The sequence below is a fragment of the Cannabis sativa genome, chromosome 5, assembly GCF_029168945.1.
Source record: "Cannabis sativa cultivar Pink pepper isolate KNU-18-1 chromosome 5, ASM2916894v1, whole genome shotgun sequence".
Classification (NCBI taxonomy): Eukaryota; Viridiplantae; Streptophyta; class Magnoliopsida; order Rosales; family Cannabaceae; genus Cannabis; species Cannabis sativa.
Genome location: NC_083605.1, coordinates 5510308 through 5526043, shown reverse-complemented (window position 1 = coordinate 5526043; position 15736 = coordinate 5510308). Strand labels below are relative to the sequence as shown.

The following is a 15736-nucleotide window of genomic DNA, read 5'->3' as shown; positions in this document are numbered from 1 at the left end:
GTCATTAATCACGCAAACTGAATTGGGTGATCGCATAGATCCTTGACTAAAGGCATGCCGCAACACAAATTCAAGGATCATAAAGTAAATATGGGATTCAGTTAACCCATATGCAGTTTTTTTTATTTGTACAACCAAAAATTATTTAATGAAACTCTAATTTCGATATTTTCTCATATTTATGTGCACCTTAATTTCATCTGAGAAAATTATCGTAAGAGGACCTGAATAAACATAAGGGTTAGGGTTTATTCACTTAAGTACATTGCCACATAAAGTACATTGTTATATAATAAATATATCGTAATACATAGAAGATAATACTCGACTTATAATGAGGACATGTCGCTATGATTCGTATGTTTATTATATAATGAGGAACGTTTGGGTTTGAATGTTTTAGTTTAAATGCTGACCAAGTGGGAGAATATTAGAATATTTCTAATTAAGGAAATAAAATAATATTATTGATTCTGATAAATGAATATTTTATATTCATTGAATCTGGACGGAATCAATTACGTAATATTCTATATATGGTCAGATTTCTATATTCATTACCTGATTTGATTTTCTGAATTAATTGTCAAAATATTCTGACAATTAATGTGGCACAGATACTGATGGAGTATCTCACCTATAAATATAGGGTCTCGGTCCCCGAGCTCCTCACTCATTCTGTTCATAACAGCAAATTCCATCTAAAGAGAGTTGAGAGAGCGAGGAAGCCCGATTACCCATGGTAGTCAATTTCCTTTGCAGATCAAAGCTTATGTGGGTTTGAAGCTCAAGATTCAATGGCTGGAGGTATTTCGATCCTTATTCATAGTGTATATATGTTTGATTAATTCCGCACTTAATACTTAAACATATACATTTCAGTTTATATATATAAATGTCTAACAGACCAACCTTAGATTACATCCGTGCCTAGAATCTACCTATCTTAGCGCTACATAAAAGAAAATTAACTTTTAATAAGAACCCACAAATTTACTTTTTTTCCTAAGACGTATTTTGGCCCTGTGTCCACTCCACAATATCTCTCTTTGGCATTTTCACAACCAAAGCAAAGCATTACTCAACAAACTACGTTGATGTGATTGTGAAAATGCCAATAGATAGTTTGTTAAAAACTCAATATGATAGCAACTGAATTAGAAAAGTAACAACGCTAATTCTGTATCTCAAAATATAAATAAATGTGTGAATTATTTTTATAACAGTAAATTAGTTGATAAAATATAAATTAGTGCCTAAATCACCACGTTTATAAATCAATCTTTTAATAACATATAATGACAACAACCAAATAATTTTTTATATATAATAATTTACATACACACTAAATAATGCCACGTGTTCAGCAAATCCAAACTTGAACTCCATGCAAAAGGACACGTACCCGCATTTAACTCAAATTTCATTTAATTTCTCTCTCATCCTTCTCCTTCTTCCTTCTAGTATTTGACCAATTCTCTCTTTCTTTCACTCGATCGAACTTTGAATCTCTACAAAAAAAAAAAAAAAGAGAGAGAGAGAAAATGGTAAAGCTAGCTTCGGCTCGTGAGAGCCGAGTGTACGGACCGAGGATATCTAAGAACAGAGCAGAGTACATAAACGCTGGGGTGTACCTGTTCGCAACAGTGGTGCTTCTGGGTGGGTTCGTGGCTCAGCTCTCGGGCGAACCCAAGTCTGGTCTGGTCCTATTGCTCATTGCCTTGGTCCTAATCGCCACCGTCAACTTCCACGATGCCCTCGCCCACCTTGCTTCCTACGATTACCGATTCTCCTTAATGGAGTACGATGTACAGCTCTTTCTCGTTGAGTTCTTTGTCCCTCTTGTTCAAGCAATCGGTTCCATTCTCCTTTTCTTGGGAATTCTCTTTCTTTTTCTTCAGGTACGTAATAATTTAACAGTAATTAATATATGTAGTTTTATTTTTCACTAGCTATTTATTTGTGGCTGTGTGTTAGTTATTATATATTGATGTTGAAGATGATCAAGGGTCGTTTGAAAGTAAATGGAGTTGTTAATCATCACTTTTGCCAGCACATTTTTGTGAATGGAATTTACTTATGATGTGTTGATAAAAAGGTTAGCAAATCAACGTTGATATTAGAAATTTTTGCTAAGACAAAATGAAAAGCGTTGCCAGGGTAAAATTTTTACCTTTTGCCAACGTATTGTACTGATTGTTAATTGATTTTTTTATATTCTAACATCATATCAGATTGAAAAAAAAAAAAACTCTCTAATTCAAGACCCAAGACCCAAAGTCAAAAAAAAATATTTTGCAAATAAAATAGCAATCTTACCTCTCTAATATATGTTAGAAAGATAATATAATATATAAGAATTGCTTATTGCCATTTTAAAATGGCACCTTAACCATTTTCCATGGTCATATCATATCATATCATTGTCCAATACAATAATAAATCTACTATAATAAAAGAAGACAAAATACGAAAATTTACATTAACTTCCACATTATGGCTTTATCCTAATTGAATTAATTATATAAATTTGATGATGAATATGACACTTGTATATGCATATATGTAGGAAGAGAAGGGTTATAGGTACATGAAGATGGAAAAGCATGGAATGAATATGTTAATAGCAGGGCCAGTTTTATGGGTAGTGGGATCAATTCACAACTCATGCCAAGTGTACGAGAGAGCCGATGGACATGTCCAAATCTTGCAACAAAGTGTCCACATTCCCTTCTTGATAGGCAGCATTTTACTCACAGTTGCCTCCATTCTCAATGCTCGTGAGCATGCTCTGGCTGGACAACTCTTCCATGGTCTCCAACTACTGGTCAGTACCCCCTCATCCATCCCCATTAATATATGTTATCATAATATTTTATGGATAAAAGTACTGATGAGTTATAATTTACAATATAAATTTCAGGGGAGGAGGTGGATTTGGGTGAGCATATTTGGGAGCTTGTTTCTTGTAATTGGGGGTTTGATGAATGTGGTTAAAGTGTTTCATATGCAGAGCAGTAGCGACGGTGGCCGAATTCGATTGGAGAAACTAAGAGGAGGAGCACAAGAGAGGTTGTTCCAAGAAAGAGATGGACAAGTTCCACTCATCTTAGAAGAAGAAGAAGATCGACAAAGCCACAGGAGGAGAAGAAGGCAAACTAGTCCTCGTGATAATGGCCAACCCAAAATAATATTCCCACCATCTCCAGTCCCTGTTCCAACTCCTTACAAGGATATTCTACTTGGTCCTTCTACTACTCTTAATTGATTAACCATACATATAGTTTTTTTTATTACTTTGTAATTTGATATTTCTTTTTGAACAATTTTTACATATAGAATTAATGCAGTTACTAATTAATAACTCTCAATTATTAATTTGGCCTGGTATGTTTTTTTTACTGCTAAAGAATCATGGATTATCGACACAATAATATGCACAATCCTTTACAAAAATTGGATCTAATACTAAAGTTAAAATATGTTGTTAGATATAATAATATGTGAAATTGCATTTTTTTTTTTTTTTGACGAGGCAAGACATATTGCAAATCAAATATAGGCAAGCATACAAAGTAACAAATAGTATAGAAAATAATGTCATGTTGCAAATTAAATTGGTTCAATTACGTGTTGAAGGTTTGATCAAAGTACAACCTAGAGGTTTCACATGAAGTCCCCAATAGCTAGGTGCTTGTTATTATAATAGGTAAATTTACGATAAAATATTAGAGATAAATTAAAAAAATACTTATTTTTTGTGTTTATTAATTAAAAATATTACTGTATAATATTATATTTTATTAAAATATACCTATTTTTTTAAGTGGGTTGCTCAATATATTTTTACTCTTTACTTAGTCTAGCATATAATTTTCATTAATTTAAGAAATTTAATGAAAACATTATCTATAAAAGTAAATATATCTTAAAATAAATATAAAAAATAGAGATAAAAATTAAAACAAATAAAGTTAAATGAATATACACTGTAATTTTTTCATAAAATTATCTAGATTTTGTTAATTAGTCTGATAAATTCTCTAAATTAATTTTAAGCAATAGACTATTTTGTACATGTGATAGATTTTCATTAGTCTACATTAGTGCTACAAGTACAAATGGTGTCATAAATATGAATCATGTTTTACCATATCAAAAACAAAAGATGGGTGCTATAAAGTGGGGTTATTATAAAAGGGATTATTTCACAAATACATAAAAATAACAAAAAAAATGTAAAAATACAAATGTACAGAATTTTAAATTTTTTATGATCTTTATGATTTTATTTACAGAATATACGGTCTTTTTATGTTGTACTCTTGTTAATTTATTGTTGATTTTTTGTTATTTGTATGTTATTTTTTGTTGTTATTTTAATGTTACTTGGATGTTATTTTCCTATTATTTTTATATAGTTTTTGTGTTGTTTTTATGAAAAATAGTAAAAATGTTAAAAAAAATTTAAATGTAAAAATGTAATATTTTTTTACAAAAAATAGTGTCTTATATAATTATCCCATTATAAAATGCGTACAGTGTTTGGATTATTGTCGTATTCGAATTCGTCTGATGCTTCACTCGGGTTGGCCCGTTTTCTTATGTAGGCTCAATTTTTACTCTATTTTCTTATATTTTATTTTCACAATTTATAAGATAATTATTAAACTATGTGTTTTTTTAGTTTCAAATATTTTTATATAATTTTTCAATTATATTTTACAAAAAATTATTAGAAATATTAAAATTTAAATATTTATTAATAATTCTCAAATTATTATTATTACTATTATCAAATTATAATGTTCTTAGGTGGCGTTTGGTTGGAGGTAATGAAATGGAATGGAATGGAAAGGAAACAATTTTTACTCCATTCCTTTGTTTGGTTGCATTTTAAAGTATTGGAATGGCATTCCAATAGAATGTATGGTGGAATGGCTATTCCATTTTAAAAAGAAAGGAATGACCATTCCAATGTAACAAGAAAAAAAATTTAATTATTTTTTTATCAATTTTTTTTATGCATTTTAAATTTTATTCCATTCTATTCCTATTCCTATTCTCATTCCCATTCTTATTCTTATATTTTCATTCCTATGTTAAGTGTTCAACCAATAAAGTTGTTCATAGTTTGGCTTTTGTTTTAGGGGTGGATGAAACTTGCTTTTGGTTTGAGGATTTACCCACTTATTCATTTTGTTATTGTAAATGACTTGTCTTATTAATTTATAATAATAAGTATTTTTTCTAAAAAAAAAACAACCTGAAAATAATATATTTTTTTCTTTTTTGAGAACACTGTAAAACAACGGTTCATAATTTTGTGAAAAAGTATTAGTCCGCAAAAAAGTTTAAAATAGTGTAAATCCTTATTTTTATTATTTTTTGGTATTTATAAAATAATCCCTAACTTTTCTCAAAGCCCAAACCCGTAATAGAGTCCATTACGAGGTAAAAAAAAGCCCATAGGCCCATATAACGATAAGAGAGCAACTGGTTCGTTCGTCTCTGAGACTCTGCAACGAACCCTAATTTTGTGCGACTACCAGACAAAATTCCATTTTTTTTTTGCAATCACTCTTTCAAGTTTCAGGTATTTGACTAGGATACCCAATTAATTCTTATTTGTTTTCTTTCGTTACTCTTTAAGGTATTTTGATTTCTTCAATTTTCTGTAATCTATGTTTATTGCACTGTCAGTTTAGATGAATTAGCATAATTGAATTGATTTTTTTTTTTTTTTTGCTGTTGGTTTTTCAGTTTTTTTAGTTAAGCTCTGATATTTTTGTACTGATGTAGTTTTAGTAGTATGCCCATGTAGTTTTCTTGTGTTTAAATTACTTATTCCAGAGGTAATACGCTAATGTTGATGCTTTTGCTATTTATAGGTGTTTTGCTTATTATACAATGGCATCTGTATCTAGCCAACCCCAGTTTCGGTACACCCAGCCACCTTCTAAGGTTCTCCATTTGAGAAACTTGCCATGGGAGTGCACAGAAGAGGAATTGATTGAACTGGGGAAGCCCTTTGGTAAAGTTGTCAACACCAAGTGCAATGTTGGTGCAAATAGAAACCAAGCTTTTATTGAATTCGTGAGTGTGTAGTTATGTAGCTTTACCTGTACTTATAATCTTTGAAATCAAATTTTCCTGTTAGCATCTGTGGCTTGTGATTTATTTATTTATTTTCTTAAGAAAAAAGTTCTTTTAGAGAACTACTATCAACATAGGTTGGAGAAATTATGAAGGGAATAGTGATTTTATAATAGAATGTCTTGATAAAATCAAAATCTTTAGTTTTAAAGCATTGTTATTTTGTTATGTTAGTTATTCAAATAGAATCATAATTATAGAAATTGGTAGGTAATAAGCAATTTTTATGGGAGCCATACTTTGCTTTTATTATTATTAAATGATTGTGTATATTTGTGCATAGAAAATCTACAATAATTACCAATTATATTTCCTTTAATTATGTTTAGGCAGATTTAAATCAAGCTATTGCAATGATATCATATTATGCATCATCTTCGGAGCCAGCACAAGTTCGGGGGAAAACCGTCTACTTACAGTATTCCAATAGGCAGGAAATAGTAAACAACAAAACTGCTGCAGATGTAGCTGGGAATGTACTTTTGGTAACGATAGAAGGTCCCGACGCACGCCTTGTCAGCATTGATGTTTTGCATTTGGTAAGCAAGTTGTTTGATTTCTTTGGACACTTATTTGGAATACGCTTGTGACTATGAGGATGCTGGTGTTGACATATTGTGTTTGGGTTGTAATTTGCCAGTGTTTTGAAAATTTGGTTTATTTGACATGAATGTGAATGGATCAGCAGGCCCATGTGAAGGAAATATATTCGATGGCAGCTTAGTGCATCGGGAGAAAGAGCGCATGTGTGTTTGTCTCTTTTCTCCTTTCCTTAACACCGCCTCTTTCTTCCCTACTCTTCCTTTTCAACATCCTACTCCTTCCATTCTATTAGTCTAGGATGCTTGAGTTTCTTCTCTCTTTTGCATTTCTATCCCTTTTCATATATCGCATGTTGTGCTACATTACAAAAAAAATTCTTTTCGTTTGTTCAGTGTGTTGGGACAGTTGTTTTTCAAACTTTTCCCATGTTAAAGATGTGTGTTTTCATTGCTATTGTTGCTGAAGGTCTGCATGTAGACGCTAGAGCTAGTCACACCTAAATACTGTTTTAGAAGATAATAATATAGTAATTTTTTCATCAGAATGATGAACCAAATGTTTATGCAATCTACTTCTTGCTGTCTCTTGTGGTTAAATTGAAGGAATTTGTATCATTCATTGGTTTTGAACTTAACTTCCTGTCCACTTTTATTCTTCGTATGATGACATATCTATGTCTGTACAGTAGAATATGTTGCTGCAGTAGCCTGTTTTAAGTTTTTGAAATATTTTGATATTTTAGTCTTCATATATTTCTGAAACTTTTAAGCTTTGCAGGTCTTTTCAGCTTTTGGGTTTGTTCATAAGATTACTACTTTCGAGAAGACTGCTGGATTTCAGGTGTATATTAGTTGCCTTTCTCTTAATTTTTGTTTATTACACTTAAGGCCCTTAAGCTAATTTCATGTTTCTATGTTTAGGCACTAGTACAATTCTCAGATGCTGAAACTGCCACTTCCGCAAAAAACGCCCTTGACGGAAGAAGCATCCCTAGGTGACAGTTGTATTACTTGTTTGACATGGTATTATGTCCAACTATTGTGGACCACATAATCTATCAAGATTGTGGGCATCTGTTTTCTTATGCTCACTTTCACCCACTTTGCCTTGATACTTATAAGGCTTGTTTGTTTTGTCAGTACTTTTATGCCATATTAGCTTCTCTTTCCTTGCTTGTAACTGTAACTTTCCAAGTGATCCAATCCTAAAGAAATATCTTCTTATTGGGTCATAAATTAGCATTCTAGTATATTTTTTGCCGTTATGCAAATTTTGCGCTTGATTGTTATGTAATATGCATGCTTAATGATCTGACTACTATCATTGTTTTGGGTGTCAGGTATCTGCTAACAGAGAATGTGGGACCATGTACTCTGAGGATCACGTATTCTGGACACACAGATCTGAGTGTGAAATTTCAGTCCCACAGAAGCAGGTACTCAAGATTTTTCATGCCATCTGGTGCCTGTGTGTTAATGCCGTCCGTTTTAGAATGTAATCCTGTGTTGTTCTGTATGTTGTGATCCTACAGGTTGATATATTCTTGTGAATGCGGTTTTTTCCTATTGCTATCGTTTTCCTTAATTCTAACACTATTGGAAATATATGTCTCAGGGACTACACTAATCCTTATCTTCCAGTTGCTCCCTCAGCTATTGATGGCAGTGGTCAGGTATCATAATGAATGTGTACTCTTGGTTCTATTTCTTGTTGGAAGCAGTAACAATTGGATACAGAACCAAACTTGAATTTGTATCTCTCAAAAAGTGGCCTAAACATGTCATTGCGTCATGTGCCAAACTTGTTAAAACATAGTTTGTCTTGCATTTTTTGTTTACCAAATTAAAACTATGCAATTTGTTTTTCTCTTTTTAAACCGATGGCAGTATTGTTTCAACTTTTAGATGCTTCTGATTTTGTATATTCGCGTTCAATTAATTTCATTTTTTTTAGTTATTTGATGGTATTCATCAACCATGCGTGCAGCTCACTGTGGGTTTGGATGGAAAGAAACTTGAGCCTGAAAGTAATGTGCTGCTTGCATCCATTGAAAACATGCAGTATGCTGTCACCTTGGAGGTGTTACACATGGTATGTCTTCAAGCAGTTTGAAAAGCTTTCTTATTGTAGCGTGCCTTTTCTATTTTACGTGCATGCATAGAATTTTAGGGAGCATGCTTTTATCGAACGTGGACTCACTTTGCCCCTCCCCTTTGGTAGGTTTTTTCTTCTTTTGGGCCCGTTCAAAAGATTGCAATGTTTGATAAGAATGGGGGAGTTCAGGCGTTGGTTCAGTATCCTGGTAGTTTCATTCATCCTCGTTTATACTCTAATTTAATTGTTATATTAATTACTTACATATAATTATTGGTTTGAATGTCACCCTTTTGTCCCAACTCTGAATTAGTTGTTGCCTTGAATGAGTTGGTTGAAGTTTTAAGAGTTGTTTCGTGATGCTATGGGTGCAGAAATTCAGACTGCAGTTGCCGCCAAGGAAGCCTTGGAAGGACATTGCATTTACGATGGAGGGTTTTGCAAACTCCATTTATCATACTCGAGGCATACTGATCTCAGTATCAAGGTTGACTAGATTTCAACATGAATATTTGTTTATTTAGAGAGTTCTGTGTTCTTACCTTGAGATGTTTGCCGTTTACAGGTCAATAACGATCGCAGCAGAGATTATACACTCCCAAATGTTTCTACTGTTACCATGGTGAATTCCCAGCCATCAATTTTGGGTCAACAGCCATCTAACGTTTCAATGGTGACTACCAATCCTCCTCAGTATTCTGGGGCTCAGTATGCACCAACCGAGCAGGTTGGGATGCCACAGCCTTTGGCTGCATGGGGTGTTGCAGCTGCTCCACCCGCGCCTCAGTCCATGCCGATGCCCATGCCTATGTCTATGTCTATGCCTATGCCTATGCCGATGTCTAATCATTCCTACATGCCTCCTCGATACGGGAACATGCCTCCTCATCCAGGAACGATGCACATGCCAAGCCAGAGTGGCCTTTCACAGACAATGGTATACCGCCCTGATCATATTCAATAACTTATACCTCTCAAACCGATTCCATGTGTTTAAATTCCGGTAGACTTTTGTTCAGTGAAGTAAGCCCACAGCACTAGTAATACAAGGAGTGTGGAAATCATAGAATCCTCATTTCAACTTTGTTATGTTTTTTCCTTTCCCAAGTTTGCTTATGAGATTCTATGAGCAGAGTGGGCTTGAGAACTGAGAACTAACAACTTGTTAAGATATTGTTATTTTGTTATCATGACTGGAAATTTTCTTTTTTAGAGGTAACTAATTTAAAGGCAAATAAAAAAGCTTTATTTCTCTATTAATATATAAATTTATACATTTTCCCCCTTCGGTGTTATGTAAATATTTGTGATTTTAAAATTTAAGAATTGGTAGAAGGTGCCATTATTTAAGATATTATATCGCTATTAATGTAATAAAATAACAGTTTCACATAATTTAATTTAATAATTATTATAAAATATTATTAACAATTTATAAGGTATCACTTTTAAGTAGTGCTAGTTGCTAAGGGTGAACATCCGATTTAATTTAATTTTTTTTTCTCATCTAATCCAATTCAATCAGTAGCTGGATTTAGAACATTATTATCCAATCCAATTTAATTAGACTTCAAAATTCAATCTAATTTAATTAGTAATTGAATTAGATTGATTTTTTAATTAGATATTCAATTACACTTAAAAATATAAAGAAAAATACGTAAAAATTAAATATCACCTTTTATTTAAATTTAATAATTTATAAACTATTTTAAAAATTTACGAGTCCTCAAAGAGGACTTGCCCTAAAGGCATTTTTACAAATGACCTCTTCCCATTTTTATCAGAGAGAACAAATAAAATTGACTTTAAGACAAATTGTTGTCAAATAACAATGCTTCATCCGAATTGATATTATTTTCCATTATTTAGTGGCAAGCACACACACGATTCCTTGTGACTTTGGTTTGGTAACAACAATTATTTTGGTCTTTTCTTAGTTAATAACTCATAAATATCAACATATTGACTTTATTCAGAAGCAAGCTTTTTTCCTTTTGTTCTCAATTACAGGTCAATATTGAAACTGAACTAGGATAGTAGGATAGGATTAGGATAGGATAGAATACCAAATACAAAGAAGCTCAACAAGAATATACTATATATACGATGACATGAAATTATGGCCTTATTCTCAGTTATACTATTGAGTAGTCGAATCCAAACATCTATGTAATGGATATTAACACATTTATTTATAGTTTTATACCCAATATTTTCCAACACTAAACATCACTGCTACTAATTAGCTCTAACTACACATTTTCATGTTGTGAAATTACCTCATTAATGTTTACCTAGGGTTGTTTAAAAAAATTAACAAATTGTCGTACTTGAATAAACTGCCCAAACCAAACTGAATAAACCGACAAAAAATATAACTTGAATAACTTTAAGAAAAATTGAAACCGTCCAATGAATATATTGGGCAGCCCAAATAACCTGAATAAATCAAATAAACCGATTTATATATTTTTTACTAAAATTATTTATAACATAATATATAAATTACGTTTAATAGTTAAACTATTTTACTTTAAAGTTTGTATTTTATAGTGTTTAATTTGAAATTTAGAATTTATAGTTGATAATTTTGATTGTATTTGAATATTGAAGTTAAAATTTAGAATTTACTTATGAGTATATTTTTTTTTATTTTATTTTTTGAAAAATATTATTTAATGCTTTAATGTTTATTCAATTCACATTTGTTTTTTTAACATTAATTTAAACTATAAATATTTTAATCTTGAAAGACGTAGACATTTATTTTTTCAAATTAATTATTTGAACACCAAAAACTAACATCAATAAATAAAAAACAAAAATTAGTTTAAACAGATTAACCCGACTAAAGCAACGAAAATCATTCGACGGGTTTTTTTTTAATTTTTCATTAGACAACTTACAATTAGATACATACAACCCGACTATAACCCAACCGATGTACACCCCTATTTTGACAATTTCAAACACTAAAATCAAATGTTAATTTTACCAATACTCCAATCTAACAAGCTTCTTAAAAAAGTTCACCTCAATTTAAATTAGTAATTAGCTGTTACTTTTTTTTTGAAGTCTTGCAAGTCAATTATAAATAGTAATAACATTCAAAATTATAATTAATTATAACCTTTTTAAATCATATTAAGAAAGTGTGCTTCCATTGTTATTTCATGATCATTTGACTTAAATTGTGTGTTATGTTTCTAACTTGAGCAAGGAACACCAGAAAGTGAGTTTGCTGTCATGTTACAATATTTGAAACATATATTGGCACATGTAAAACGAAATTTCAAACACTGACAAAAAAATTCTCCCTCAAATGTCTCAAATTTTGCTTCCTCTTCTAAACATCAAATAAGAAAAAAAACAGATATAACAACTTAATGGCCTTCTTGTTAAGAAAATTCCTGATAAAAGCTACAGATTTTTAGTCGAAGAGACTGAAACCCATATCCTGAAACAAAGAATAAACAGCATACCATTAGAGCAAATTCAATGACTTAAAAACAGCCAAAACCAGAGAATTTAACTACTCAACAACTATATGAAACTTACATCATCTGACTCTTCTTTCTCTTCTACTTTCTCTTCCTTCTTTGACTCGGCAGCAGCAGCTGGGGCGGCGCCTGCTCCACCTGATGGTGCAGAGTAAGCAACTGCACCACCACCACCACCTGACGGAACTGATGCTAGCTTCTCCCTTCCGGAAGCAATTAGCTCAGTGAGATCTTTGCCCTTGACCTCAGTCAAAAGGAAGTTAACCTTCTCATCCTCTGCCTCAATTCCAACTGTAACCAAAACAATATATTTACTCAATTCAAAGAAAAAACAATATTCATTCATTGCAGGGAAAGAATCTGCTAAAAGAAATTAACACTAACAATAATCTTAATTCACATCCAGGACAAGACTTCCAACCAAAAATTATAGAAAATAAACAAAAAAATAATGACTTCACAATATTTCATTTCAGCAACAAATCCAAAACACTCAAATCATAATGAAAGATGAAAAAGATCCCAATTTTTTAGAGAACCCTCTCAATACATTTCTCTGTTCATTTCAAGTTTCTACAACATTATTCAAATATTCGTCCCTTCAGCAAAGATTAAAACTTCTTCAAACATTAAATCTAGACAAAACCACCCACCATAACTTGAAGCGCTTTTCCTCCTATACTAAATATCAAATATCATATGCATAATCTACTATTAAAAAAAATACAGATATTGAATTACATCAGCTAATGACAAGTTACACTCAATTTTGTATCAACAAAAGTTTTCTCTAGCTCATTTGAAGTTCTTTAAAATACAGCCAAAGATTCATACTTAATAAATCAAGGAGAAAAATAAAGAATTGGTTAATGAATTTTAGAGAATAAAAAACACCTAATTGCATACCTGAAGAGAGAATGGCCTTCAAATCAGCGGCAGAGGGAGAAGCGTTTCCTCCCAAAACAGCCAACAAGTAAGCAGCAATAATCTTCATTCTGTCAAAAAAAAAAAAAAATAGTTGTCAAATGAAGGTGGGCAGAAATCTCTGTATGAGAAGATAGAACGAAACAATAGAAATCCAGAAAGAGGCTTAGAGAGAAGATAAACCTGGTGAAGGAGAGGGAGGCTGTGAGGATGAGAATGTGATAGTGAGAGAGACGACTGCCTAAGAAAGAGAGTGAAATGAAGGCTAGGGTTTCCAAGCTACAAATACCATAACCAAAAAGTATGTCGTTTTAGGTTTTCTAATAAATAATTGACCAAACAAATTACAAATTGGAAAATTTTAATTTGGTGCAAATAAGTCTTTAATTTTAAAAAATAATGGTAATAATATTAAAGCCACCATTTTGTAGTCCCTTAAAAACAATTAACTTTTAAAATAATATATTTAATTTTTTAAAATCAAAATTATGATTTGAACAAGTTATTTGTCAACACGCGGCATTTTGAATCAGTATACAAATTCGTTAGAAAAAAAGACTAGCGAATTAACGAAAAGGGTGACCTTGGGGGCTAGTACTGTCATTTTATGAAGTTGGAGACTGTTATCTCAAAATTTGCACATCTGACGTGGTACTTAAACGTGACATAATCCAGCCAACTCTTAAACATGACAAGGAACTTCCGAGCAAAAATGTGTCTGGCAGATCCCATATAGCGCTAACATCCATAAGCTGTAAATTGCTTTCCTTGAAGCATCTGGCCGACCCATCAACGTGCCGGCCAAAGAAGAGGAGGGTGACACCTTGCAAGAATGATTCCATAAGTAATTCCATAAGAAAGATAAGTCTTGAGAAGGGCCTGGCTGGGTGACCAGTATGCTAGCCAGAGGAAATAATATCAGGCGTATCGAATAAGATTAAACGAGCCTTGATTTCTCCTTCAACAAGCTTCTATAAATATCTCAAACTGAATTCTACAAACTCGGATCTAGCCAATCTCTTCGAAAAAAAAAGGAACTTCAACGGATCGTAACTACACCCTTACAATATAGTAGGGGTGTTCATCTGATCCAATCCGCACTTTTTTGGTCAAACAACATCCAATCCGCACTAAGTGCTGATTTCATATTTTAAATCCAATTCGATCCGCATAACAGTTTAAATCCAATCCAATCCACAATAGTGCGGATTGGATCGGTTATTTTGGATCGGTTGTTTATTTAATGATAAATTATTTAATATTTCATAGAAAAAAAATTAAAAAAAATAAAGACTATTGTTTCTTAATCTCCAGTAATAATCTATTTCTATCTCCATTTATATATAAATCAAACTAATATTCAATATATATGTAATCATATTTAGATTTACACTAAAATATATATGTATTCATTACTAAAATAAATAAATTTGTATATATATATATATTTAAATTTATGTGTGTGTGTATGTGAATAAGAATAATATTTTTAGTATTTTTTATTATAAAATAAATAAAATATACCAACTCAATATATTACTAAAAAGGATTAAGAAATTAGAAGTTTGTGTCTTTTTTTTATTATTACTAGAAAATTAATATATATTATATATTATAATTTTTTAAAAATATATATAATTAAGTGCGGATTGGATTGGATCGGTTACTTTTTGAGGTCAAACAACATCCAATCCGCACAAGTGCGGATTTTAGATTTTTCAATCCAATCCAATCCACGCAAGTGCGGATATCCACATTTTGCGAATTGGATTGGATTGGGTCATGCGTATTGGATTGGATCGGATACTTAGTGAACACCCCTACAATATAGGGATATTTACTCTTTAATCACTCCTTTTACGGAGCCAATTATAACAACCTCCCCCCTATAAATAGTAGAGGCATTCACAAGGGGAAGAAACCTAAAATGATACTCACGCGTCTAAGGGCACTTTGGTAAAAGATATTCTTTGTAAACACTTTGAGAGATGTAGCTAGAATTCACTCTGTCTTCCTTAGTGATATCCACGGTATTATCTCACAATCAATACAAATAAAAGGGAAGTAGGTCATTACCCACATACAAGGAGGTCGAACCTCTATAATTGTTGTGTGTTCTTATTTATTTTCTATTACTAACTCCTTATTCATGATTAATCAGTGATTATTTGACTCCGAGTCAGTTGGCTATTTTTCCAGTTAATATTTTTTGTGCTTTCATTGAGAGCTTCAAACTTCACAGGAAGATCTTGTCTCTTTTTCACCTGGTAATCACCATGGTCCTGACAAGGATGAGTGTGTCCATAGAGCCTCAAGATCCCATGGATGTGGATCCTAATGTCCAAGCTCCACCAACTGGTGACAACCCAGCCAACCTTGCCTGGTCACCTCGAGCAAATCCATCAGCAGGGTTTAGACCCAAAGGCTTACTCAATGTCGGGCATGATCCAACAAGTACCAAGCAAGTCCTGATCAATGCTAGACAACTTGCCTAAAGTACCATAGGGGTTCTCGTG

At 32.1% G+C, this 15736-nt stretch overlaps 2 protein-coding genes across 2 annotated transcripts; one reads left to right on the top strand and one right to left on the bottom strand.

Moving 5' to 3' along the window:
- The first annotated feature begins 1445 nt into the window (after window positions 1-1445).
- LOC115716696 (polypyrimidine tract-binding protein homolog 2) lies at window positions 1446-10076 on the top strand. The gene is made up of 14 exons (XM_030645556.2): window positions 1446-1901; window positions 2570-2827; window positions 2924-3265; window positions 5442-5596; window positions 5892-6096; window positions 6486-6695; window positions 7477-7539; window positions 7620-7693; window positions 8039-8134; window positions 8314-8371; window positions 8686-8790; window positions 8920-9001; window positions 9168-9280; window positions 9359-10076. The coding sequence occupies exons 1-14, from the start codon at window positions 1545-1547 to the stop codon at window positions 9755-9757; spliced, it is 2517 nt and encodes an 838-aa protein (XP_030501416.2). The 5' UTR covers window positions 1446-1544; the 3' UTR covers window positions 9758-10076.
- A 1862-nt stretch (window positions 10077-11938) lies between these two features.
- On the bottom strand, window positions 11939-13616 carry LOC115717043 (large ribosomal subunit protein P2y). Its single transcript, XM_030645984.2, has 4 exons — window positions 13404-13616; window positions 13203-13291; window positions 12355-12587; window positions 11939-12253 (listed from the first exon to the last, which is right to left on the bottom strand). Exons 2-4 carry the CDS (start codon window positions 13288-13290, stop codon window positions 12227-12229), a joined length of 348 nt encoding a protein of 115 aa, XP_030501844.1. The 5' UTR covers window position 13291; window positions 13404-13616; the 3' UTR covers window positions 11939-12226.
- Window positions 13617-15736: the final 2120 nt, after the last annotated feature.